The sequence below is a fragment of the Emys orbicularis genome, chromosome 11 (genome assembly GCF_028017835.1).
Source record: "Emys orbicularis isolate rEmyOrb1 chromosome 11, rEmyOrb1.hap1, whole genome shotgun sequence".
In the NCBI taxonomy this organism is placed as follows: Eukaryota; Metazoa; Chordata; order Testudines; family Emydidae; genus Emys; species Emys orbicularis.
Window position 1 is genome coordinate 41,306,947 of NC_088693.1, and position 26,591 is coordinate 41,333,537.

Genomic DNA, 26,591 nt, shown 5'->3' on the forward strand with positions numbered 1-26,591 from the left:
AGCTAGTGCTCATAGATCATGGAAATTCCTAGCAGTGAATTTTTGAAATATAGTTCTGAAATTATGATCCTGCATATATATTTGGACACTCTAGAAGTTTTTGAAATCTGAGTTATATCACAAAAGATTAGCACTCACAAATCAATTTTGAGGAATTCTTGCAAACTGTTTATCCCAAATATAAAGTGTTACATGAAGTAGGAAAATAAATATTAGAAAATACTCTCAATTTACAGTATTCAATGCTTTAAAACATCATTAAAGGATTAGTACAAGAAAATTTTACTTGGTAGAAAATGAAGTTCAGGTCCAAAGTTCAATTTCTACAATTTTGATATATATACACACTTTATCAATGTTGAGTTGGGGAAAAAAAACATTTTAACATATCAAAACCAACAGATATATTGAATAAATAAATAAATAAATAAATAAATGGAGATATCCCATCTCCTAGAACTGGAAGGGACCTTGAAAGGTCATCGAGTCCAGCCCCCTGCCTTCACTAGCAGGACCAAGTACTGATTTTGCCCCAGATCCCTAAGTGGCCCCCTCAAGGATTGAACTCACAACCCTGGGTTTAGCAGGCCAATGCTCAAACCACTGAGCTATCCCTCCCCCCCTAAGCGAAGTAAATTCTCATATTACTTTTTTCAGTGTATCTCATAAATGGATAATATGTTCTGACCCTCTTGAAGCACCAAATATGCCAAGACTGAAATTTACACCCTTAATTAAGTGAAGGTTTGACAATTCTAATGTCCTGTGTTTGCTTGTAGGCAGTTTTAACTGAAAATTAATATGCTGTATTTAGTGTCCTTTGATCTGAGTAAAACTAGATGTTTAGAAAGTGTTAAGTTTATAGGTCCCCATAAAATTATTAGGAATTTAAAAAGGTTTTGGATTACTTTAATTATTCATTTAAAGAATAGCAATATGTAATAAAAATGGTTTCAGTGGATTCCTCTATACAACTTCATCCTTACGGTCATCTGATCATAATACAAATTCAACTAACACAGCTGTCATAGCAGCTTCTCTTCAAGGGCTAGGTCTTAATCATAAATCAACTGAATGACTAATTCAACACTGTTAAAACCAGCAAGTAGCTGCTTGGAGCCATTCCAGTTTTTACATCTTTCAAAAGGTCAATACACCTACTCACACAGACAATAGTCTTATCTTTCACAGTGTTTTCTTCTTCTCTAAGATTGAAAAATAACATTACCACTTACATTTAAATGTGTTTTAAATTAGCAATTAAAATGATCTTTAATTTTGAAAGGGTGACCCCTAAAACAAAGACAATTTTAGTTTTCACTTGCATCCACAATCAAAATCCTCTCCCTCCTCTTTGCTAATGCTTTAAATACTTTTCTAGTTGTTGAAAAAACTATGAAAATATTACTGATTTCCTACATTAACCTTAACTCTGTTACAATATTACAAATTACATTCAAAAAACTTTTTTTTTGCTAGTTGAGCAACTAATCCAAATGTAGCTCAGATTAAGAACATGAACACATACACACACAAAAATCACAAATTAAAAGGCATCTCACAGTAAAATATATACTAATCATTTGCATCTGTTTGCACTGCCATAAATGACAAAAGCCTACCGTTAGCATCCTACACAGTAAAAATTTATTCTGTACTTTAATACAAAAGCTATGTTGCACAAACTGTGGATTTAAAGCTATAAGAATGCTTCAGTGAAGGAAAATGGCAATCTTTCTGGCTCCAGTAGATGCCATTCCCTATCACACAATGTTTCCCACTCATAAATACATGACAAATACTTCCTCAATCATTTTTTACGAGCAGGGATGCACAGGGGGTAGTCAATGGCTAGCTTGAGGGAAAATAGGAACAGCAGGCGGCAGAAACTGTACTGAAAATGGCTATGTGGTAAATTCTCTTCTGGAACATCACTCAGCTACCCAGGCTTTGATCTTTCAGCTACAATTACACTAACATTCATGAGAGCTGGAATTTTTTTTTTTAAACTTAAATCATTAGTTGTGCATAAAAACGGTTAAATCATTTCATTATTTGACTTCCCAATTCAAACGTCTAGATTTTTACAAATTAAAAATTGTAATTTATACAAAGGTTTTCTTTCAATTGGCTATAACCATATCTCCACCACAACTGGTCTCACAAAAAACAGGGGATGTCTGGCAACAGCTAAATCACAGACTGGCATCTCACAAGTAGTCTGTTTACTATTAGGGTCTGGGAAATGGTATTTACTGTACAATTAGAGCCATTGAACTCTACCTGTAATCATCCAAATACAGGTGTGAAAATCCCTTTTGGAAACTGACTCATCCAGTTTCAAATAAACTTTGTACTGTCATAGTGAGCCTCGAAAGCTTCAAACATTTGCACTTAAATTAGGAGAGTTAAGATTTACTGCACTGTCAGGTGATACATTTTTAAAAATTCTATTCCTGACCGAATATGGAGAAATTTAGGACTAGCTATCACAGTTTCTACCAAGTTTCAATTTTAAGTCTGTATTTTCAAAAATATAAACTTTCAGAAAGGTTAAATTCAGTTCCTTATCATAAATACAAGTGTCTTATAGTAGTATCAACAAGACAGTTTTAGTTGCAGTAATTTCAGAAAATTTATTCTAATGATTTATTGGAGTTAACCATCTGACATTAATTATTGTTTTGGCTTCCAGTCTATGAATGTTTATTTTTCAGTTTAAAGCCTTCTCGCTCTTTGATATCATATGGAAATGAGAATTTTTAATGGAAAATTGAAACCATGTGCATCTAAGTACTTAATGAAGTACAGGGAGAAACAGGAGGTGTATTTTAGGAGGATTCAGATATTTTGCTTTAGATACTTTTCATTTGTTTGGATGACTTAATGCATCTCTCTGTTCAGAAACTTACATTTATATCCGAAAACCTTAAAGATCTCACAATTAAAGTGTTTTAAAGATTTGTAAACTATATAATTTGTTGTGAATTTTAGAACAAGTATGTTGTCATTAATTCTTCCTTATAGTGTAATATTTAATCAGTCTCTCCTCTCCAATCCAATTGTCTATCTCAACTGCTATTTTTTATGACACGCTAACACACTGTGCTTTTCAACAATGGAAACCCAAAGTATTTTCACCATGTTGGAACTGGATCTTCATCCAGTTCACTGTGTGTCTAATATAGAGCCTTATTCTGTAACCATTATCCACCCAAGTCATCTTGACATCAACAAGAATATTTGTTTGAGTAAAAACCGTGCATTAAGGTAAAAATACTACTTACATGAAGTATGTGAGAGTAGGCCTAAATAGTACAAGGAAATTGTAAAATGTCTTCCTTTGTGTGTTACGCACAACTGTTAACAATGCCAAGCACTGTTGGCACTCAAACGTAAATGGAAGTGTATTGTTGAAATGTTCAATATTAAATTAATGCCACAGTACAAAAAAATTCTGTCGCATTACAAATTAAATAGTTTTATTCTTTCAGCACATAACAAATGAAAAGCAATTATATGAATAATCAGTGTTAAATAATGTTTAAAAAGTCAGTTTTATTGGAAAGTAATGGTTTCTAACCAGATTGAGTCCGTTTCTGAAATGGATTTATTTTCTTCACAGTTATTAAGTTTATGTAAAAACTGAAGGAGGGGAAAGGATTTGCTTATGTTTTGTAAATTCATTAGGGGCATTTTTATCACCACTGCACTCAGGCAGAATGTTTACGGAGACAGAATAAGTATAAAAGATATCGATTTATATTAAGTAAAATAACAAGAATAATCCTTATGTCCTTTTAAAGAATAGTGAAGTATGTGCCATTGAGAAATATGAAAGACAAGTGTGAATTTTATATATTAAAACTAAGCAAACTCACCATTTGTTTTTACATCGAAGGTAATCTTTTTCCGAGAGGTTAATCAAGTAAATCATTGGTTTTGAAGTCAAAAACAAGTATTTGTTCAACACATCAATCTAAAAATGAGAATATAAAGGTAGAATCTTAAAAACAGAATGAAGTTAGTGTAATACAACATTTTCAAAGTCAGTTTCTTTTTTATTAATTGTATTTCTGAAAGGGCAAATAACTGCTTCAAGTAATCTATCCAGTATACTTCGATAAACAAAATCTACTGATAAATTTAACTTTCAATTCAATACCCTATAAATCTCATGGATTCTTTTGTATTTAAATATTTTTACCAAGTGAAAACAATAACAGGTAGAAATATTAAGAGTCTATGCATGGGATAATAGCCTACCTCTTTGTCATTCCAATCATGATAGAAGCGCACAGGTTTCTTTTCATCTATTACCCAGGTTTTGATTTTACACATTATGTCCTATGCAGGATTAAGAAGAAACAAAGTAATTAAAGTAGATGAAGAACAAACTCAGCTGGATACCAGACAATTATTTTCCATACGCAAAAAATACCAAAATACACAATACATACTCAAATTAAAAATTAGGTAACATCCCTTAAAAAGACAAGAAAATGAATTCAAATTATATCTCAGAAGCTAAAACAATATATTACCATTTTAAACAAGTCACTAAAAAGCAATGGTAAATGTTAATACAACACACCTATACTTAGAAAGTTAAGTACACAGTATTTTAGTAGCAACCCTTCCCAAATTAGTAGAGATCATAAAACCGATGTAAAAATCCAAGGGCATTTTAGATTGCTTTTCAAACTCAGTAAGATGTAACATTTCAGCATCCAGTGGGTGAGACCACATACAATATAAACATGCTATTTAGAAAGGGGAATGGGTGGAGGAGGAAAAAACAGAGTGAATATATTTTTTTAAATTGTTAGCAAAAGTAATTGAGCCTACTATTGATGATCCACCCTTCAAGAAATTAATTCAAATATCCAAAACCGTATTTATTCTGCATTAATTTTTTTGCCAACACCTTCTCCCTCCCCTAAAAAATGAAACCTGCCAAAGCCTCCATTACACAATGGCAAGAGCCTTGCACTGGTGACCTCCAACCAGCTGCATTCACTTTCAGAACATCTCTCTCTGCAGGAAATCTAAAGGCCTTTTAGTTAGCAAGCTAGTGTGCATTCAGAAGGAGTAACTACAGGAAGAGCCCAATGTGCTTTGTTTCTCTGGCCTTTCTTCACAGAAAGATTAATCATCTGTGAAATGGAAACGGCAAACAGCAAGTGACACAAACTGAACCCTTCAAGCCTTTCCTCATCAGTTTTGTGGTTCTGAATCTGAAAGCTGCGTGTGGCAAGGTTCTCCTTACAGGCAGGTGTTAATAAAAGGCTCTTGGGTCTGAAAGGTCAAACTTGGCTCTTCTAGGAGTAGTGCATTTTAGAGTCATCTATTTTTTGTTGTAGATAATTTATGGTCATGCTTTAAACAATGCATTTATTGAAAGTTATAACTGGTGTGATATACAATTAGATATTTAACATACAAAATTCTATTCCCAAAATTTTTCTTCAGTGCACAAAATATTTACTCTTACTGATATGTAGGTTAAACAGATTTATAAAACAGCTATAAATAGCTCTGCTATTTAGTATACCTTCTTTTCCCAGTTTTGCCGTTGCTTTAGGGAAAAACAAGGAAAAGACTCTTCTAAATGCTTATATCCTGATTTGAAACCCTCCAGGAATAGGACTCCCCACAGATTTTAACAAGGAAGGGGCAAGCAGAAAACTTTTAATGAAATCTAACATGTTCTGACTAAGAATAATCACTTTTACTCTCCTATAACTGAATTTCACTCATAAATGTTTAAAAGTAGCTAATGTAACACCATTTCCTACAAGGAGAAGATCAAAGTGCTATATTACAAATGCATTATGATTAAAAAAGCACTGTGCCTTGCTATTAACTGTTCTTTAAACCCTAAAAGGCTTCCCATAGATCTCACTTGGCACTGCATATACAACCTTTGACAAGTAATGTAGACCATTTTTATTCATTGCCTAAAATTGTAGGCAATTATGTGTGTCACACTGGCCACCTGCAAATTCTGAATGCCTTCTCCAGTTGTCAGAGCAAAAAACTAATGTCGGAGGGGATTAATCTAGGGGGAGAGAGTCCTCTTTAATGGCTCCAGCAGGTGAAATGGCCCAGCTGGTTACTATGATGAGTGGCCAGAACAGCTTATGTAGAGACATGCAACAAGATTATACAAAAGAAGAAAACAGTAGTACCATCTTATCTTATCCTTTAGCCCTAAGTGTTTTTCATTTTTTAATTAATCAACAAAAATAGATAAGGAAAGATTCTACTTTATGTAAGCTGTAAGGCTAAAGTGCTATTTCTCAGCTTTTGCTTCATCAAAAATCATTAGCTCCTCAACCAATCCTGTTAACTAGTGAAGGAACCTTTTGCTTGCATAATTTTTCTGATTTTAAAAATATTTTGGATATACTTATAAACCCCATCACAAAGGCTTTTGACATTACAATTTTCCCCAGTAGCAACATATTACACCAAAATTGAGATAAAGAATTGAAAGGAATTAAATTCTAATTGGAGTTCTCTGGAGGTAGTATTTTCCGTACAGCCATACTCAAGTCTTTTGGGACCAATTAGCTAAGTTTTTGAACTTGCCTGCACATGAGTGAGGGTGTGTATATCAAAATTTGTATACTCAGTTTATTTCTGACCTAGCCCCTGATTATCCCAGCAAAAGACACAAAGGTCAAGGGCAGGTAAGTGGATTAGAACCTCCAGATAACTTTAAACACAGGTGAAGCAAGTAGCTTTGCCCTCTCTGAAAGATAAGCATATTCTACAGATCCCTCTCAAATCTACAAAAAAGTAATAGAGAAAACATACAGAAGGAAGTCACTATATCACTTTAAAAAAAAACTTGGCTGCCTAAATTACATGTCTAAATCCATTTTGATTTTTGTGTGATTTTTCAGAGGAGCTCAGATTATGTGCCTAACTTTATGATTTTATCTGCTTAACTTTGTAACAGATTATGTGCCTAACTTTAAACTCTCTTAACATAAGTTAAAGACTGACAATTCTCAATAAGAGTTCCCTACAGTATATATAGTTATGTAAATTGGAAGCCTATTTATTTTACACACAAATTAATGGAGCAACAGAAAACAATATAAAAATAAAACAAACATGACATTCCTCTATGTCTGATCTCAGAAAAATTTACAGAAGAAGAAAAAAGGATAAAGTATCTCTGTCATACCAGGCAAATTTATATTTTCACTGATGAAATTATACTGAGTGTAAAGTAAAGCAGGTAGTCTGCAAATTTAGGAAAGGCCTAGCTAAATTAAATTAAGGTTCACTAGCATGCATGCCAGAGCTCAGGTTAAATTATATATAATCCTTGAATGACAAGTGTGGCAAGGTTGTGTGATGAGATATGAACAAAGACAACTATTTTCACATATTTCTCGCTCACCTGCTGACCCAGTGTTCTAGGGTCAAATAATAATAATTTTTTTAAAAGCTAGGGAGAGCTTTTCAGATTATATTTAATCTTTTACATAATTTGTTCTTTAGTTTAATTAATTGCCTTTATTTAGGCCTAAAAATTTTAATCTAGCAATTATCTTAGTTGGTTAAAATAATAACATTCATCTACAAATATTTAATCATCCTCCTAGTTAACTTAGCACTATTCTAAACTGAAATACAGACAGATGACCTAGTTTGTTTTATTAGGTCTGGTCTATCCAGTTCCTACTTTGATGTAACTCTTTCACTGGAGGAATGACCTCTTTCTCCCTGCTCAATGATACATGTATAGTTATTTCTTATTTGGGCCAATGATGCAACAGTGGGTACCACAATAAAAACAAACACACACACTTACTGCCCACAATAGTTAAATTTACAAGAAATACAAATACTATGAAAAAGTCAAATATCACATGATTTTTTAAAAATGGCACTTTATCTTTGACAATAGATATTTTTAGCATCTCTTTGGAAATATATATAGCCTGCCATATCTGAAGTGCCAAATACTGTACATTAATTTATCTTCATGTCCTCCAGGATTGAGCTCTGGAGTTCCCTGACTTGCCTAAGAAAGCAAAGATTTTTAACCATAAGTTGAATGCTGTACCCAATAAATCTCAGCAGTTTATAATATTGTGAATTAATATACCCACACCTACTAGTTCACAGAATGTCTTGATAAACTTAATCAGATCCATCAGGTGAGGAAAAAAAGCATGTGAATACATTGCTAAATCCTTTGGGTGGCTGAAAGTAGTAATCTCTCTCAGTGCCAAATACTTTGTACAGCATCAAGGACTAAACCCTGGCTTGAAAAATTCACTTGTCTACTTGGCACCGGAGAATGGGAAGCTTTCCTTTGGAAATTGAAAGGGCATGTAATTAATTTCTGCAGAATTTAAGCTATCATGGGGGTTGGGGGAAGGGAATAAGTTTGCAGTTGTGAAGATTACAGGTCATATTTGAAAGTCTCAATGAAGCAATGTCTTCCGGACTCCATAGACAGACAGCTCTAGTGACTTTGATGCTACTGTATCACAAAAAATAATGTACACTTCAGTGCAAATATAGTATATTTGAGTAATGCGACATTTTACACAACTGTTTGGAGGGCCACATATTTGCACTCCTCTCTCTCTCGCTCAGGCTTGGAATTCTGATACAGGTCAGTAACAGCCCATCCTAGTGAGCAGGGTGTGGTCTCATCAAGGTTTCAGCTCCTTGCAAATCTTTTGCAATGAGGATATCAGATTCTTACAAAGGTTTTAAAACCTTAATGTATAAACATCATCCTGCTACTCAGATTTCCCAAGCAGCAGCAAAATGAAATTGATGACACTTGCTCAATTTCATTGCTGCTGTTCAGAATTATGTGTACAGCAGTGAAACTGACAAGAATCATGTCAGCTTCTCTCTGCTTCTACTTGGGAAACTACAAGGAGTAGCTGAAGCCTTAGAATTGTTGCTCTTGGACCCCATATTTCATATTGGATTCTGGATGGCAGGTGTCTTGATAAGTGGATAAAAATAGTAGTGTTGATGTAATATACATGAATTTCTGTAAGACATCTGATTTGGTGCCACATGACATTTTGAAACAGTCATCAAACAGGTGTGTTTCTAATGGGATCTGAAAGAGACTGATTCTTGGCCCCAAATGCTATTTAGCATTTTCATCAATGACCTGGAAGAAAACAGAATCATTACGGATAAACTTTGCAGATAACACAAAGACTGGAGAAACGGTAAATAATGAAGAGGACTTAGGACCTAGGAACAAAGAATGTAGGTCATATTTACAAGATGAGGGACTCTATCTTGGGAAGCAGTGACTGATTAAAACTTGAGGTCACTGTGAATAATTAGCTGAACATGAGCTCAACTAAAAAGGACGAATGCAGTCCTTGTATGTGTAAACAGGGGAATATCAAATCAGAGTGCGGAGGTTAAATTACCATTTGGCATTGACGTGATCTCTACTGGACTACTGAGTCCAGTTCTTGTGTCCACAGTTCGAGAAAGATGTTGATAAGTTGGACAGGGTTCAGAGAAAAGCCATAAGAATGATTAAGTCTTTGTAAAAAATGCATTAATGTAAAAGACTCAAGGCTAAATCTTTTCAAATGAGAAGGGTAAGGGGTGACTTGATAACCATCTACAAGTATCTACAGGGGGAACAGAAATTAAATAGAAGGCTCTTCAATTTAGCAGACAAAGGTTTAACAATATCCAGTGGCTGGAAATTGAAATCAGATTAGAAATAAGGTGCAAATTTTTACCAATGAGAGTGATTACGCCCTGGAACAACCTACTAAGGGTTACGATGGATTCTCCATAACTGGAAATATTTAAAGCAAGATTGGATATTGTTCTAGTTTAACCTCAGATATTGGACCTGAAGCAGGAAGTAATTAAGGGAAGTCCTATGGCCTATATTATGGACAGACTAGATCATCATAATGGTCCCTTCTGACCTTTAAAAAAATAAATAAATAAATCTATGAAACCTTTTCAAATCCTGATAGAAGATTGCACTGTTTCAAGGTTAGATAGTTCAGCTAAGTGGTTATTGAACTGTTTACTTCTGAAACGGTTTAATGTGTCCACACTAGTCATCCTTGGTTAAGACAAACTAGTTTAGTGGGTAAACACTTCTTTCCAATCATGGCTGTGCTTATGTTACTTTTCATTCAGTTTCAGGCACTGCTCCCTCATTTCTGTATTGTGGTTTTGGTTGTTTCTTTTAAGACAGTGAAGACCCACTGGTTTAAAGAAGTAAAACAAAAGTTAAAAAGTATAAGTTTATTATAGAACAGTGTTTAAAAAGATGTCTTGTAAAACATTTATTGTTAAAGAACTTTACAAGTGTTTGAAAAAAGGCTAATATTAAAAACAACTGTTTAGCAGAACATGCTATGTATTTAATGAGATGTAACTTACTGCCTAAGACTTTATCTACTCTAGCACTTTTGTTGGCAAAACTTTTGTCAGTCAGGGGTGTGGGGAAAAAAACCACACCCTGACCTACATAAGTTACACGGACAAATGTGCCGATGTGGACAGCACTATGTCAGCCGAGTGTGTCTCCCGCGGACATAGCTACTGCCGCTCGTTGGGGGTGGTTTAATTATGCCAGTTGGGAGACCTCTGTCCCATCGGCATAGAGCAGCTACACAGGAGACCTTACAGCGGTGCAACTATAGTGGTACAGCTGTGCCGCTGTAAAGGTCTGTAGTGTAGACATAGTCTAAGTTACTCATAACACAGAAAAAGCTACCGGCAAGAGGTATGTTTGTAAAGTATGTACAAGACTTACTCTTCCCTTTCCCTGTCTCTCCCCCTCTGTGTTGAGTGGGAGAAACTCAGTTTACAAATGAGACAAAAGCCCTTCATAAAAATTATGATGCAACATTGTATATATTGTGACAAAGTTCCTCCTCTATCTTGGTGGGTCCTGCGCTTATTGGCGGATTTTCTTGCCTCAGAGATTCACCATGTGGGTTGGGGAACAGCCCAGAGACCTTCCCCTCTGGAAGAACCCACAGTCCAGGTCAATTGGGAGGTTTGGGGGGAACCCAGGCCCGCCCTCTACTCCGGGTTCCAGCCCAGGGCCCTGTGGACTGCAGCTGCCTATAGTGCCTCCTGTAACAGCTGCATGACAGCTACAACTCCCTGGGCTACTACCCCATGGCCTCCTCCAAACACCTTCCTTATTCTCACCACAGGACCTTCCTCCTGGTGTCTGATAACGCTTGTGCTCCTCAGTCCTCCAGCAGCACACCCTCACTCTCAGCTCCTTGCGCCTCTTGCTCCCAGCTCCTCACACTCCCACCACAAACTGAAGTGAGCTCCTTTTTAAAACCCAGGTGCCCTGATTAGCCTGCCTTAATTGATTCTAGAAGCTTCTTCTTAATTGGCTCCAGGTGTCCTAATTAGCCTGCCTGCCTTAACTGGTTCTAGCAGGTTCCTGATTACTCTAGTGCAGCCCCTGCTCTGGTCACTCAGGGAACAGAAAACTACTCATCCAGTGACCAGTATATTTGCCCTCTACCAGACTCCTGTACCCCACTGGTCTGGGTCTGTCACAATATCCACAACTGAGAAAGAGACAAAATTGAATTTCATCAGCTGGGGTGAAAAGGAGTTGACGTGTGGGAAAAACAGTATTCAGCGCCATTACTGAAAGGTAAGCAAGAGCACCGGGAGAATGCAACAGGAGGAGTAATTGAACCAGTACATGTGTATCATCTATTTTTCCCTCCTACCCTAACAAACTGAACTGGAGCAAGAATTATCTGTTCTAAGACTTACTCAGAGCTACAGCAGTTGTAACAATACCGAGAATGTTTGTGAAACATCACAGGAATTTTTGTGTGCAGATATGAAGCATTTTACAAACATCCCAGGTGACAACTTGTGTTAACAACCCTAAAATGCTCTACTATAGATCAGCCTTGCGAATCCTGGGGGTTTTCAGTTACAGGAATCAGCAGCTATGCTTGTGGATTTTCAAAACAAAAAAGGCAAATAAATTATATGAATGGGGAAAGCTGTATTTCAAGGATGAATACTTGTAGTAGTTTCGTGTTCCTTGAACTTTAGATAGCCAAACTTCACTTAAAAGAAACACTGCATTTCTCTTCTGAACAAATCTACTTCTCACTCTTACAGAAATTCCTTGCAAAATCTTAAAAATCCACTGGATATTAGGTCAGATATCATCATCATAAAACAAGTTTACATTGAAAAGACTGGTTTTGTCACAGGCGTTCAGGCACTAACTTCTCTATGGGCACTGGTAATATCAAAAAGTCACAATATGTAATGTGCCCTAGGCTCTAATACCACGACATCTGTCAAGAATATTTTTGATGCATTCAAAACACTCCTTATAAAGAATTTTAATTTCCTCTAAATATCCCATTAAGCATGGTAAACAGTCCACTAAAGACTTTAGGCGTAATCACATATATCAACAATAGAAATATTTTCTTGAAGCCTAGTAACTTATTGCTTAAGTTACTCATTACAACAGAAAAGCTACTGGCAAGAGCTTTGTTAATAAAGTATGTACAAGACTTTCCCTTTCTCTCTCTCTTCTCCCTTGTGTTGAGTGGGAGGAACTGAGCTCATAAATGAGAAAAAAGCACTTTATAAAAATTATGACACAACATTTTATATATTCACAGCTAGGACGGAGACAAGGTTGAAGCTTTTGACAATTCTCAACTGGCTACTTAAGTCACAGACAGGACAAGATCTAATTTATCAATAACAACTATGAAGAATACTTGTCCTTAAAGATCAGCAACATCCTATTTATCAGAGTATAGAGGCATGTGTGTATTCTTCCTTCTATTCTGATCCAGTTGATCTGGTAAAGAGATAAAGACAAGTACCTATTCATTATTTTGTGCTACCATTTATAAATACCTCCCACATAATAAGGATAGTATATTTTAATCATATGAAAGCAACTAGGGCTTTTGGATAGGTACCTTATAACAACTAAAATAAATAAATCAAAGAGTGGACAAAAAGGTGTCTGTTAAAGCCCCTGGAAATATTATAAACATTAGAATTGGTAGCGGATAGTCCAAATTTGCTGACATCCACACATTTACCCTCTAACCACATTTAACATGTCCATTACTTATTCACAGTCCACTAGGCAAAAACATCAGGACAGATTTCTTCTAATCTAGATATGCACTACATTGTTCTTATGCTACTAAATGTAAAGGATCTTCAATGTTTTTTTTTTTTTTTTTAACATTCCAATTAATTTTATTTATTTTAAAAGTTGCATTTTGTTTGAAGTATTCATTTATTTTAAAGAAAGATGGCTCGGGAGATTGGTTTCAACTCTAAATTTACGCAAACTAAACTGGTGATCGCGTTCTCATATACATCACAAAGCTACTACCACTAGAAATTTATTTTCCACTTTTATTGGCAGTCTCAACAGAAACACCAAGGATTAAATGAATATAGACACTGGTCCTTTAAGGTGACATTGGCACTATAGCGTGGATGAAGTTTGCAATACAATAACTCCTCACTTAAAGTCGTCCCGGTTAACGTTGTTTCGTTGTTACACTGCTGATCAATTAGGGAACATGCTCATTTAAAGTTGTGCAATGCTCCCTTCTAACATCCTTTGGCAGCCGCTTGCTTTGTCCACTGCTTGCAGGAAGAGCAGCCCGTTGCAGCTAGCTGGTGGGGGCTTGGAACCAGGGTTGCCTGGCAGCCCCCCATCAGCTCCCCGCTCCCCTAAGTTCCCTTTGCTGCAGTCGCCCAGCAGGCTAGCAATTGCAGCTATCCCTCCCCCCACTAGGGTGACCAGAGAGAGGAAGAAAATATCGGGACACGGGGGCGGGAGTTGGGGGGGGGGGGTTTCTGCCGGCGGAGGGAAAAAAAAAAGCCGCTTGCTGCCGGCGGAGCAAAAAAAAAAAAAAAAAAAAAGAAAGATTGCGTCCCGATCTAGTTCCGGGACAAACACCTAAAAATCGGGACGTCTGGTCACCCTACCCCCCACTGCCATGTGCTGCTCCTGCCCTCTGCCTTGGATCTGCTCCCCGAGCCTCCTGCTTACTGTGCGGGGGGGGGGGGGCGGCGGCTAATGTGAGGGTGTCCCCCTCTCCCCTGCTCCTACACCCCGCTTACCCCTTCTTCTCCATATAGAGCAGGGTGGGGACACAGATGGAGAGAGACAGAGAGAGCCTGGGGCAGCAGCTGCTGTCTCAACTTCCTGATCCACTTAAAAAGACAATGCACTTAAGAGTGGGTCAGCTTACTTAAAGGGGCAGTGTACATTTCTCTCTTTCTCTCCCACACACAAGTTGTGTGTCAGTCTCTGTCTGCTATGCTGTCTCCCCTCCCTCCATGCCTGCTGCCTTGTAGAGTGAGAGGCTACATTAACAACAATGTGTTAACCCTTGAGGGCTCAGCCGAGTGCTAGTTCATCATTTTAGCAGCAAGGCATTCCCTGGGAAATATCCCACCCTCTTCCACCCTCTAACTTCACCACCTCAACCAAGCTTCACAATCATCATAGCTGTGAACAGTATTAAATTGTTTGTTTAAAACTTATACTGTGTGTATATCTATATAATATATAGTTTTTTGTCTGGTGAAAAAAAATTCCCTGGAACCTAACCCCCCCTATTTACATTAAGTCTTATGGGGAAATTGGATTCGCTTAACATCATTTCGCTTGAAGTTGCATTTTTCAGGAACATAACTACAACGTTAAGTGAGGAGTTACTGTACTGCAAACTGTGATGTATCTGTTCTATGAATAAACAAGAACTTTCTGTATCCAGGGCTGACAATCCAATACATTCATACCCTTTATGTTTAAAAAAGCTAAGTCTTAAAACTGAAGTACAGGAACTTGATGCACTTAGTAAATAGTTTAATTCTAGGTTCTCTCCTCACAGTAAAGATGATAGACTATGGGCTTGTCTACATGTCGCTGGCAAGACTCCAGCAAACTCAGAGAATTGGTAGGTAAGATCCCATCGGAAGCAAGCCTAAGAGGGGGGAAGAAGAGTTCAGAAGAGCTGGCAGTTTTTTAAAGAGGCATTATTAAGGTCACAAGAGCAAACTATCCCAATACATAGGAAAGATAAGAAGTATGGTAAGAGACCACTCTGGCTTAACCAGGAGATCTTCAATGACTTGAAACTCAAAAAAAAAAAAAAAAAAAAAAAAAAAAAAAAAGTGTCATACACGAAGTGGAAACTAGGTCAAATTATGAAGGATGAATATAAAAACCAACACAAGCATACATGGACAAAATTAGAAAGGCCAAGGCACAAAATGAGATTATACTAGCAAGAGACATAAAGGGTAACAAGAAAACACTCTACAAATACATTAGAAGCAAGAGAAAGACCAAGGATAAAGTAGGCCCATTGCTCAATGAGAAGGAAAAGATAACAACAGAAAACATGGCAATGGCTGAAGTGATAAATGCCTTTTTTGTTTACGTTCTCCATTACAAAGGTTAGCAGTGATTGGAGGACTAACATAGTGAACATCAGTATAAATGTAAGTGTGCTGTTATGATGGATACTCCTGGGGGAATTCTGAGCCAAAAATTAAAAATTCTGCAAATTTTATTTGTCAAAATAACACTACATAATCACACCAGTTTCAATTACTTGGTAATTTATTTCAAAATACCTGTCAGCAACTATGTCTGTAACAATACATACACACAAAAAATTCTCCCAGAACCCCCCGTTTCTCTGCCTCCTCCCCCCTCAGAGCCCAGCGGGAGGGCTGACACCCGCACCCATTGCTCCCCAGAGCCCAACTGCCGGGTGCCCCCCAGCCCATACACCTACACCCCCTACTCCCTAGAGCCCAGCTGGAGACACCCCCACATACCCCACCAAGACACTCGCCTTCACCCCTCCCCACCAGAGTCCAGCCCAGAATCCCGCACCCCCTGCCTCCCAGAGCCCAGGGATCCACGGGGAGAAACAGCCTGATGCTGGGTCCCAGGCTTGTATGGTGTTTCTTGCACACCACTTCCTTCCTTCAGGGTGTGCTGAGAACTGCAGTGGCCAGGAACCCTCCAGCTCCCTCCCACTAGCAGCAGTATTTTCTATTTGTGAGCTGGACTCTGCTGGGTCCAGCGGCCCCTAGTGGCGGCCAGTAGCTCTGCAGCCCATTTCTGTTGGAGAAAGGAAATTCTGCGCGCACATTAATTTCTGTGCAAATTCTGCATGTGCAATAGCGCAGAATTCCCCCATGGAGAGGACCTTGGAGAATAGTTTGGGTGCAGACAAGAGGCCAAATGGGAGCACTCTGTACTGATAATAGTCTTGCCAAAGGTAAATCGGAGGACTCTCCTGAGAGACGGTCGAATTGATATGTGGAAGTAGGCATCCTGTAGGTTGAGAGCCAAGAACCAATCTCCTTGTTCCAGTGATGGAATAATAGCTGCTAGTGAGACCATATTGAACTTCTGAAAACGATAAACTAAACGCTATCAATATAAAGAAAGGTAAGCAAACTGGACTGCTACTCACTTTGTTCCCAGGCCAAGGGTGGTTGAGAAGGAACTGAGCGTGGTTCCCCCTGGCAGTGCTAGATAATGGTGAGGCAGACCACATGTGCTGGCTGAATGGACACTGCTACCTAAAATCCACCCCCGAATGACAGTTACACTGACCTCACCCACGGTGTAGTCAGCATAGTTACTGCCTCTGGCAGAGGTGGATTAACTACGTCTATAGGAGGAAGCCTTCCCGTCGGCATACATGCATCTTCACTTAAGTGCTATAGCGGCACCGCTGCTGCTGCGCCGATGCAGCATTTTAAGCATAGAACTGTCCTTAGAGAAATTAGATGTCTTCAAGTTGGTAAGGCCTAATGAAATACATCCTAGATACTTAAGGAACTGGCTACAGAGAGCCAACCCTTTAGCAGTTATCTTTGAGAACTCATGGAGGCCAGAAGAGATCCCACGTGCTGCAGGTTGGGTTGGAATTCCAATCAAAATGTCATCCAGGAAGGGACACAGGTGAATGCCCTGAGACATGAGTCTAGCTGTTATCATCCACATCTTCACCAGCATTGTGGTGAAGACACTGGGGGGCGGGGGGGAACAAAGAGGCTGAATGAAAGTGTTTGGTGCAAATAGTGAGCTGTGCAAATCTTAGCAGCCTGAGGTGGTACGGTCACATGGGACTATAAAGATATGCATCTGCTAGATCCAGAGTGCAAGATAGTTCCCTTGGGACAGGGATGCTACCACTAAAGCTAGGGTCTCCATCCAAAATTTCACTTATTTCATCCATTTGTTGAAATGCTTGAGGTCCAGGATGGCTCTGACCCCGTGGGTACATTTTTAGACAATGAACAAAAGGGAGTAAAAACCTAAGAAACTTTCTTCTGAGGGAACTCTTTCTATTGCTCCTATGTCCAGTAGAAGCAAGATTTAATTTAACACCAGCTCACATGACAGGGTTGCTCAAGATGCGGGACTGGTTGGAGAAGGTACGGGACGGAGCTCTTAGTTCAAGGGAGTATCTGCAACTTACTCTCTCTCTTGCCCATCTCTCGGTCTGATCAATACGGATCATTCTTCTGAGAAACTGGAAATTCTGCCTTCCAGATTCCCAACTGCGAGAAGGCACATTTGTTCACTGTCATAGCAGGCTCGTACAGTCAATGGAACCACCTCTGGATTTTCCACCCATTCCCCAGTTCTGGGGCTTACCCAGATATACCTGTTATTTTTCCTCTAGTATTTTTGTGAGAAAATTGGACAAAAGGAACATTTCTGTCTGGTGCTGGGTTTATAGTCCCTCCTTAGAGCACTGGGTGAGGAGGGAAGAGGAAGGACTATTTTGGTTTGGTAGAATTTTCTGCAAATATTTTGTCTAGTTTTTCCCCAAAGAGGAGAGAATCTGTGAATTTAGATGAGCACCATATTTGTTTGGAGTGAGTATTGACCTCTTCCAGGGGTGAAGCTACATGTGGCCCCTGGCTTGCTCAGCAGGATACCATGGCCCTGGCCAAAAAAAGTCTCATTGCATGCACTGAAGCATTTGCCAACAAAGGTTGTTGCTAAGGAAATTTTCTTAAGTGTAGATTGGAAGTCAGATGTTCATGGCCTTAAGGTCATCCAGCCAGCACACTGTGGTTCTTGTCTTGCGATGCAGGTATTTGCCTTGTCCTATTTCAAACATTTCATGGGGAACACTGTTGCATTTTTTACATGCCCTGCTCAGAACATGAACGGTAGCCTTCTTGGCCTGCTTTGCAACAGTGCCAACCAGCTGTGGCTAGAGCATGGTCTTTTGTGGTTTGCTTTATGCAACACCTCGAGGCCTCTGGAAAGGTCTCCCTCAGTGTCCCCCCACTTGGGGTCCCATTCCTCCTATCCCGGGGACAGAGTCCCATTGCCGGAATTCCCTGTTTGAGCTGGCAAGAAAGGGAATTGAGTATGAGCCCTGCTGCTCTCCCCAAGACTGGCTGGCTGGAGTCCTCCTCATCCCTGCTCTGCAACTCCATATCAGGTTTTCTATGCTGGAGTCTCAGCTTCTTGGGGCACGGAGGAGGGAACCCAACATACCTATTCTACTCAAAGCCCTGTGCCGTAGCAGTGCAAGGGTCAGCTAACTGAGAAAAGGCAGGGCACAATTCGCCCTCCAAAAAGCCTGTAAAAGCTGCCTCACAAATACAACACTTTTTGTATTTGTGAGGATCTACCTTGGTGTCTGAACAACAGCTCCGCCATGTTTGGGGAATGGCTTGGGGAAAGGGAGGAGGGAGGCACTATAGTACCAATTCCAGGTGGCTGTGACCACTGCACTGCTCAATACAGATCCAGGGGAGAGGGAGGAAGAATAAAGAAAGGCTGCTTACTACTGCCCCCCAAAATGAATAAAATAGGCTATTACAGAAAAGTCAGGAGCAAAACGAACTACCACTTGACTTCAGTCATGGTAGCACAAAATCTGGCAGCAGGCCAGAGAAAGGGGCATGGCTAGCACAGGCTGCGCTGCAGCTTTGAACTGCCTCTGGAAACTGCAGGCAAGAGTGAAATAGTCCATTATCAGAATTGTGGGAGATGCTGGGCTACAAAAAAGGGACTTCTCCTTCCCTAGCATAGGATGGACATGATGTGGCACCCCCACAATGCTTTGCACATGTTCATGCTAGCATGCTCATCAAGAATGCTCCAACTATGGGCCCTCTCTCAGTGAGATCAAGAGGAGCCAAGCAAACAAATGATCCTAGACACCAATCACTGGGAATAGCACAGCATCAGAATTTGTACACTGGTTTTGGGAGCAAATCCCAATTTCAAACTCTGGAGGACTTTTTAGGCCTTTGGTGCTTAGCTGAAGATCACGTGCTGAGCTCTGCAATAATCAAGTCTGACAAGGTTATAGCGATCTCTATTACTGATTTATAAATGGGAATATCATCCTACTTATAGGTGACAGGCTATCTGGATGCAAGTTGAGATTTTGTAGGGTCATGCACACAGAGGCAGGAGCTGGGATATCCATCTAGGCAGGTATGAGCTTTCACATTACACTAAGGTCAGTATCATCTCCCATTTTGAGCAAGACTGGACTGAGTTATGTCAGAGTACTTAAAATGGCGTGCATCTAGCTCCCTCAGTGTAACCCTAGGTTATCAACAGAAAATGAAGCTCATTTTAATGATTTTAACCCAACAGACCTTGCAGCAGTGATAATTTTAAAATAAATACAGAAATAATGGTCTATGTATAATTTTACATTATACGGATTTTAAAAAGTGTGAACACAAATGAAAACATACTGGTACAAGAAATAATGATACATTTAACAGCACACTTTTTACTTACATATTCAGGTTTTAATTTCTTGTCCCCTCCTCTCACAGCTACTTTTTCTAATTTGTCTATAATTGGAATGATCATTTCCTCATCCTTAAGTCTAAGTTCTTCATGTATTATTTCAATGTCACGAACGGGATCTACACTTCCTTCAACATGAGTGATATCATCATTTTCAAATGATCCTAGAACAAAAGAACACTTAAATTAAGTATTAAACCTAAATAGACAAAACACAACATTAACAGCAGTGTAATAATCAGACATAGAAAGTCAGAGATGAAAAAAATAGACCATTCCTCTTCCAGTGCAGAACAGTTGCCTACAATATTCTACACAATATTTAATATGTTCATTTACAACACTATAGTACTTCAAGTGCTTAGCAATTAATTCTTAACTAATGTGGTTACCCCATTATTTCAAGCTTTACAGGGACATGTACAGAACAGTAGTCATACCAGCTCCAATTCAGAAAAGCACTTAAGCTTATACACATGCTCAAGTGCTTTCCTGAATGAGGATGGATTTAAGCATTTTCCTGAAAGTTGGGGCCATTTTACTTAAAAATGTCTTGGCTATCAGCAGCAAAACATGGTAGCCCAATTCAAAACACCTTTGTATTAATTAAAATATTTAATAGTGGTTTGAAGAATGAAAGAGACCATCTAAAGAGTCATCCTAACACCATCATTAGCCACAAGTTTTGTACATAAAATATACATAGGAAGTTCTAGTCAAAGAATTTTGAAGTTCTGAACCACATTGTCTAAGGTTTCCAAGGGAAACAGAATTTAGAAAAAGGCCTGAAATCATCTGGCAGACCTCTTCCCTGCTTCAATCTACTTTATCACTGTGGTTCTGACGGTGATTAGATAATGAACCACTCAGACACACAATTTACACAGCAGCTAATTTCATCGCCCTGATTTGAGGGTATGGTTTTTCGGAGGCCATCAAAGAAGCGGCTGAAGGTGCATTTGTCATATATGAGTGACAACCATTCACAGCATCTGAACAAAATGGTGCTGGCCCTTATTAGAAACACATCTATTATCACATATTTAAAGTGCAGCTGAAGCCATAATTTCAAATTGCCAACTGGAAACATAAGGGTAAAAAAAAAAACAGATATTACTGAAGCATGTGTACTGACTTTATGCCCTTCTGAAGACATAATGTGGCAACATAATTCAACTGGGATTTACTCTTAAATTATCAGATAAGGAATAGCATCACAAAACCTGAACAAAACCTAAGAAAGGTTTTAAACGGGACTGGGGGGCGGGAGGGAGTCTGAAGTATTCATGGATCAATTTCATCGTAATGACCCACTATACAGATTCCTTAGCACAAGAACATACTTAGAAATTAACAAAGAGACTGAAAAACAAAACTAATATACTTTTGAATATTACTGAATTCATGGAATGTAGCTCACCAAATGTGACTATCTTGTGAAGGAATAAATGAATGGACTTCACTCTTATTGCACCAAATTTAGGGCAAGATATTTTCTACTCTAAATTAAAGACAATACTTCACAATTGCTAAATTGTATAGAAAACTAACATTCTATCACATTTCAACCGTTTTCACTTTTAAATTAATTACTGAAAAGAGTGGTTTTATAATAAAAAGATTACATTTAAACATTTTAAAAAAGTCATAGTAAACATGGTAAGAATGTCTAAGCTATTCGGGTACAACAGCAGGTGTGTAGCTTACAGATGGAATAAATGAAGATACACAATGTCAAAATCATTTTCACATTGTAGAAAATGCTAACAGCAGCTTGCGAAAACCTTTCTTCTCAAATTCTCTAAAGCATATCAATTAGCTCCCTAAAACTAAAAGACTTCCAACCAAAAACCACTTAGAACATACACCAAGCTTAGCAATATAACATCTGGATATGAACAGAAATGTCATTAACAAGGAATAACTCACCTTGTAATAACTTCTGTTCTTCAAGATGTGTTATCCCTATGTGTAGTACACTTCAAGTTGTGCATGTGCACCATATGCCCAGGACCAGAGAATTTTCTTTAGCAGCGTCCCTGTGGTTCCATATATGCACCCCAGCTCTCCTCATGCTCTGCATCAAGAGAATAAAGGGGACTGCCGGACTACTGCCGTTTTAGTCCCTTCTCTACCTCAAGTTCCCAATAGTGGAAAGCAGGCAGCAAGGACAGAGAGCTGCAGTGCACTACACATAGGGACAACAAATCCTGAAAAACTCAAGCTACTACTAGATGAGTACCCCTCTTTCGAGTGACTGTCTCTATGTGTCTTTGATGTGGTAGGTGCCTGGAGTCCAGTAATACAACAGATTCCAAAACTGCCCTGCCTATAGAGGCATCAGAAGCAGCTGCTTGCACCAGTGCATAGTGTTTTAGCAAGAGTGTGAACAGAATTCAAAGTTGCTAATCTGCAGATGTCAGTAACAGGAACATCTCTAAAGAAGGTATCAAAGCTGCACGAATTCTAATCCAGTGAGTTCTAATGCTGCCCTCAAGGGTGATGTTCATCTCATAGCATTTTGACAGCCTCTGGGATGAGATAGCCTCTTCTTTTTGAAGTTCTTTGAATGAAATGAAGTGTTTCTAGGGGACTTTCAGACAGGTAGAAGCCAAGAACCCTACACACGTTCAGTGACTGCCATGCCATCTCTTCTCTGCCTGAGTAGGGTTTAGGGTAAAACACAGGCAGATGGATATTTTTGTTGATGTGAAAGTCCAACACCACCTGAGACACAAAATTAGGATGCGGCCTATTAGAAACCTTATCCTTTGGGGAGAAGGGGGGGGGAAGAGGCAGGTGGTGAGGGACTGTTATCAGCCATGAGTGTCCCTAGTTCCCAACTCTTCTATCCAGAAATGCTACTTTAATAGAAAGATGTAGAGGAAAGCAGGACACCAGGGACTCAAAAGGAGGCTTAGTGAGGTTTTATCAAGTTTCAAGTCCCAGGGTAGTACCAGTTTCACCACCAGAGGGAAGATGGAAATCAAACCCTTCATGAACTGGGCAGGAAAATACAGAGTTGGTGTATACTTGTGCTGATGGCCGCAGGTGTACTCTGATGGAGCTAACAGATAATCCTGAGGATTTTAATGACAAGTCGTAATTCACATGTCTGGGATTTTAGCCTGTAAAGAGTAAATTCCTCGTTGGTTACACAAAACTGAAATCTTTTCCACATCATTACTCCTAGGGAATTCTGCGCTAAAAAAATAAAATTCTGTACACAATATTTTAAAATTCTGCAAAATTCTGCATATTTTATATGTCAAAATAACACTACATAATCATGCCAGTTTCAATTATTTTGGCAATTTATTCCAAAATACCTGTCCACAAGTGTGTCTGTAACAATACAGACAACAAAAAAGATTAAGGAGGATATTTTTATTTGACAAATAGATTCCCGACTAGGCATATTATTACAGAACTGAGTAATAATTCTCTTAAACTACAATACAGAAATATATTTTCCACACCTTGCAGAACTAGTACAAAGGCTTGGGAGAACTAGGGGTAACAGAGGAGCTGAGGGAGAGGGAAGTAATTGCCAGGAAGGAGCCTGGGAGTGAACCTGGAGTGTTGTTGTGTGTGGTTGGGAGAAGCATGGAATAAGATTTGGGGGGGGGGGCGGAGGAATTGTTAGGGAGTTGGGAAACCTCCCCCATGCAGACCTTGGCTGACCCCTAGCCTCTCCCATTCAGTCAGGCACAACTGCCCGTATCCCCACGTGGCCCTCCACTCGCTATTCCCCCATCCCCATGTGGCACTGCACCCCCATTCCCATTCAGCCCCTGCCCCAGTCTGTCCCCCCCACTAGTCCTTCTGAATCCCAGTCTATGTGACCCCCCCCAGCAGCCCCATGTGCCCCACTGTCTGTCCTCCCTCCCCCATATCCCATGCCTCCTAATCTGGCGCCGTGAGGAACACAGCCGGCTGATGGCTGCTACTGTCGGTGAGCTAGCTGCTCTCTGTTCTGGCACCACAGCAGCCCCTGGGAGGTGAAAGGTGTAATTGCAGTGCCTCTCCAGGTGAATGTATTTTCTGCGGAGAAAAAAAAAATCTGTGGGAGACATGAACTCTGTATGTGCGCAGTGGCACAGAATTCTCCCAGGAGTAACGTTTATAGAACATTTTCAGGTGAAGTCCTTCCTACTGCTGCTTTCAGCATTGCCTGGACATCAGACAAACAGGCCCTCTCTAACACTGAAATGCATCCAAATACCATGCCCTCAGGTGAAGCATGGCTGGATACCAGAACAGTCAGGCCCAACCCAGTGCTACAAGAAGGACTTGTGCCTTGACTGGTCTGGTTTTCCTCAACACAAGGAAAGAGGAGAAATCGGGAGAAACACGTACCGCAAGAGTCCCAACCATTGTATGAGAAATGCCTCTCCCTGAAAGTCTGGGCCACAACCCAGTCTGGAGCACAATTTCTTGCACTTGCTGTTCACATGGTACATGAAGAGATCTCTGGATGGGAGACCCCATGCCACCCAGAGAATCGGGTCATGGAAAAGTGTCTGCTCAGAGAATCTGCCAGTGCAGTGTTGAGAATCCCTGGCAGTTGGGGTAATCAGCATTGGAATGCACCAGTTCCAGAGGGCAATAGCCTCCAAACAGAGCTGTGAAGTGCATGCTCTGCCATACTTGTTGAGATAAAAGACCACAATCATATTGTCCCATAACACCTGGATTGACTGGCTGCAGATGTGTGGGAAGAATTGTTTGCAGTCTAATCTGACTGCTCTCAGCTCCAACAAATTGATGTGAAGTGTAGAACTATGAGGGGACCTTACCTCTGGACAACCTGGCCCTCCATGTATGCACCTCAACCTAAAGAGGGATGCATCTGTGGTCAAAGATGTGGTTAGAAGAATGGAGATAGAATGGTACCCAAACACATACTTTACTTCTGTCCTCCCAGCAGAAAGGAGCTAAGATTCTTTGGGGAAGCATGACTCACAGGTTAACGCTGCGCTTACCTGGCACACAGACGATGCTTGTAGACATCTGAGGTGAAGTCTCACTAATGGGGTCACGTAAGTGTACACAGCTATATGGCCCAACAATGCCAGGCAAGATCTGGACGATCTGGGGCTCAAACAGATTCCCTAAATGAGCCCAGTGATGGAGAGGACTAGCAGTCCTCTAGTAAGTAGAGCCCTGCGTGGATACAAAATTTATATCTGCATCCGCAGATATAAATCTGTATCCACGGAGCTGCAGGGTTCTACTGGGAACCGCAGTGGCAAAAGCAGCAGCATGTCAGGCTGCTGCTCTCTGGAACTAGTGCCCCATGCCGGCAGCTTCGCCAGCGTGGTTGTACCAGTCCAGCCCCACCCAATGGGGTGGGCACCAGGCATACCAGCAGCTTTGCCAGGTTGTGCTAGTGTGTGCAAGCAGCTTGCAAGCTCCTGGACAGGAGAGACAGACCGCTGAGTGGAAGGGACTCCTGTCCAGGCATGTAAGCCACTTGCACGGATTAGTGCAACCAGGGACAGCTACTGGTGAGTCTGGTGCCCGCCCCAGAGGGTGGGGCTGGGGGCAATATGCTGGCTCCTGGGAGCAGCAGCCGGACATGCTTCTGCTTTTACCACTGCTGTTCCTACTAGAGTCCTGCAGCTCTGCGGATACCAATTTATATTCATGGATATACATTTTGTATCTGCGCAGGACTCTACCAGTAAGCAAGCTCTGGCTGTAACAGCATCCAACCTTGCCCCAGTGAATTCTATGGATTGCGAAGGTTTCAGGGTGGACTTCTCCAGGTTTCACCTTGATGCCCAAATTCTTGAATAGATGTAGAAACATACTGGTTACTTCCCATGTTTCCTGGTAAGATAGTCCCTTCAGCAACCAGTTGGTTAAATAAGGGTAAAACATCGCCCCTTGCCGACAAAAGCGAGCTGCTACCACTGACAATACCTTGGTAAACACTCCAAGTGCCATCAAGAGCTCAAAAGGGATGAAATTCTGTATTGCTAGTGCTGTTGACTGGCCACAAATCTCAGGAATACACGATTGAATGTCTATATTAAAGTAGGTATATTTGAGATCAAGGGTCATGAACTAATAGTATGGCTCTAGTAATGGAATAGAGGACAACAGGGTCACCATTCTGAACTTTAGATGAATTTGTTCGGTTCCCTGAGGTCCAGAATGGGCCTCCATCCCCTATCTTCTTGGGGACGACAAGGACCCTCAAATAGATTGCTTTCCCCTTGCTGTCGGAGATATTAGTTCTATCATCCATTGAGAGATGGATCCCAAACGAGGATGGGGAAGAGGAATGGGGGTTGTGTAGGGAAGAGAACTGGATCGTGTACCCCAAGGAAATCTAGTACACATCTGTCAATTACGATTTCTGTCCAGGCAGACAGGTAGTGAGAAAGTCAGCCTTCAAAGGGAAGAGAAAAACCAGAAAGGTTGTGCAGATCCAGAAGGACAGTTGGTGAGCAGCTCTTGAGGGTCCCATCAAAACGCTGGGCTCAAGGATGGTGATGGTTGAGAGGTGGAAGATGGTTGACCTTGGACACCCTTCCTTTGCTTCTTCTGATGCTTACGCAGACCAGGTTCATACTGCCACTGGTGATAAAAGGTAGGTGTGGCTGTCATCTACACTGTGGCTCACTGGGTTTTCTTTTGATTGCAGGTGTGTAAATACCCAGTGATACAACATGAAGGGACTTCATGTAGTGGAAACCTCATTCATCATGGCTCTGAATAAAGCATTGCA

The 26,591-nt window shown here is 40.1% G+C and overlaps 1 protein-coding gene across 4 annotated transcripts in view; it reads right to left on the reverse strand.

Annotated features, from left to right (window-relative positions):
• OLA1 (Obg like ATPase 1) overlaps positions 1 to 26,591 on the reverse strand; it is a 205,585-nt gene that overhangs the window by 61,657 nt on the left and 117,337 nt on the right. For all 4 annotated transcript variants that reach the window (XM_065413132.1, XM_065413129.1, XM_065413130.1 and 1 more), the window contains 3 exons: positions 19,841 to 20,016; positions 4,267 to 4,347; positions 3,882 to 3,979 (listed from right to left, as the gene is read on the reverse strand). In XM_065413132.1, the coding sequence (XP_065269204.1) occupies positions 3,882 to 3,979; positions 4,267 to 4,347; positions 19,841 to 20,016 (355 nt within the window). The remainder of the gene's footprint in view (positions 1 to 3,881; positions 3,980 to 4,266; positions 4,348 to 19,840; positions 20,017 to 26,591) is intronic.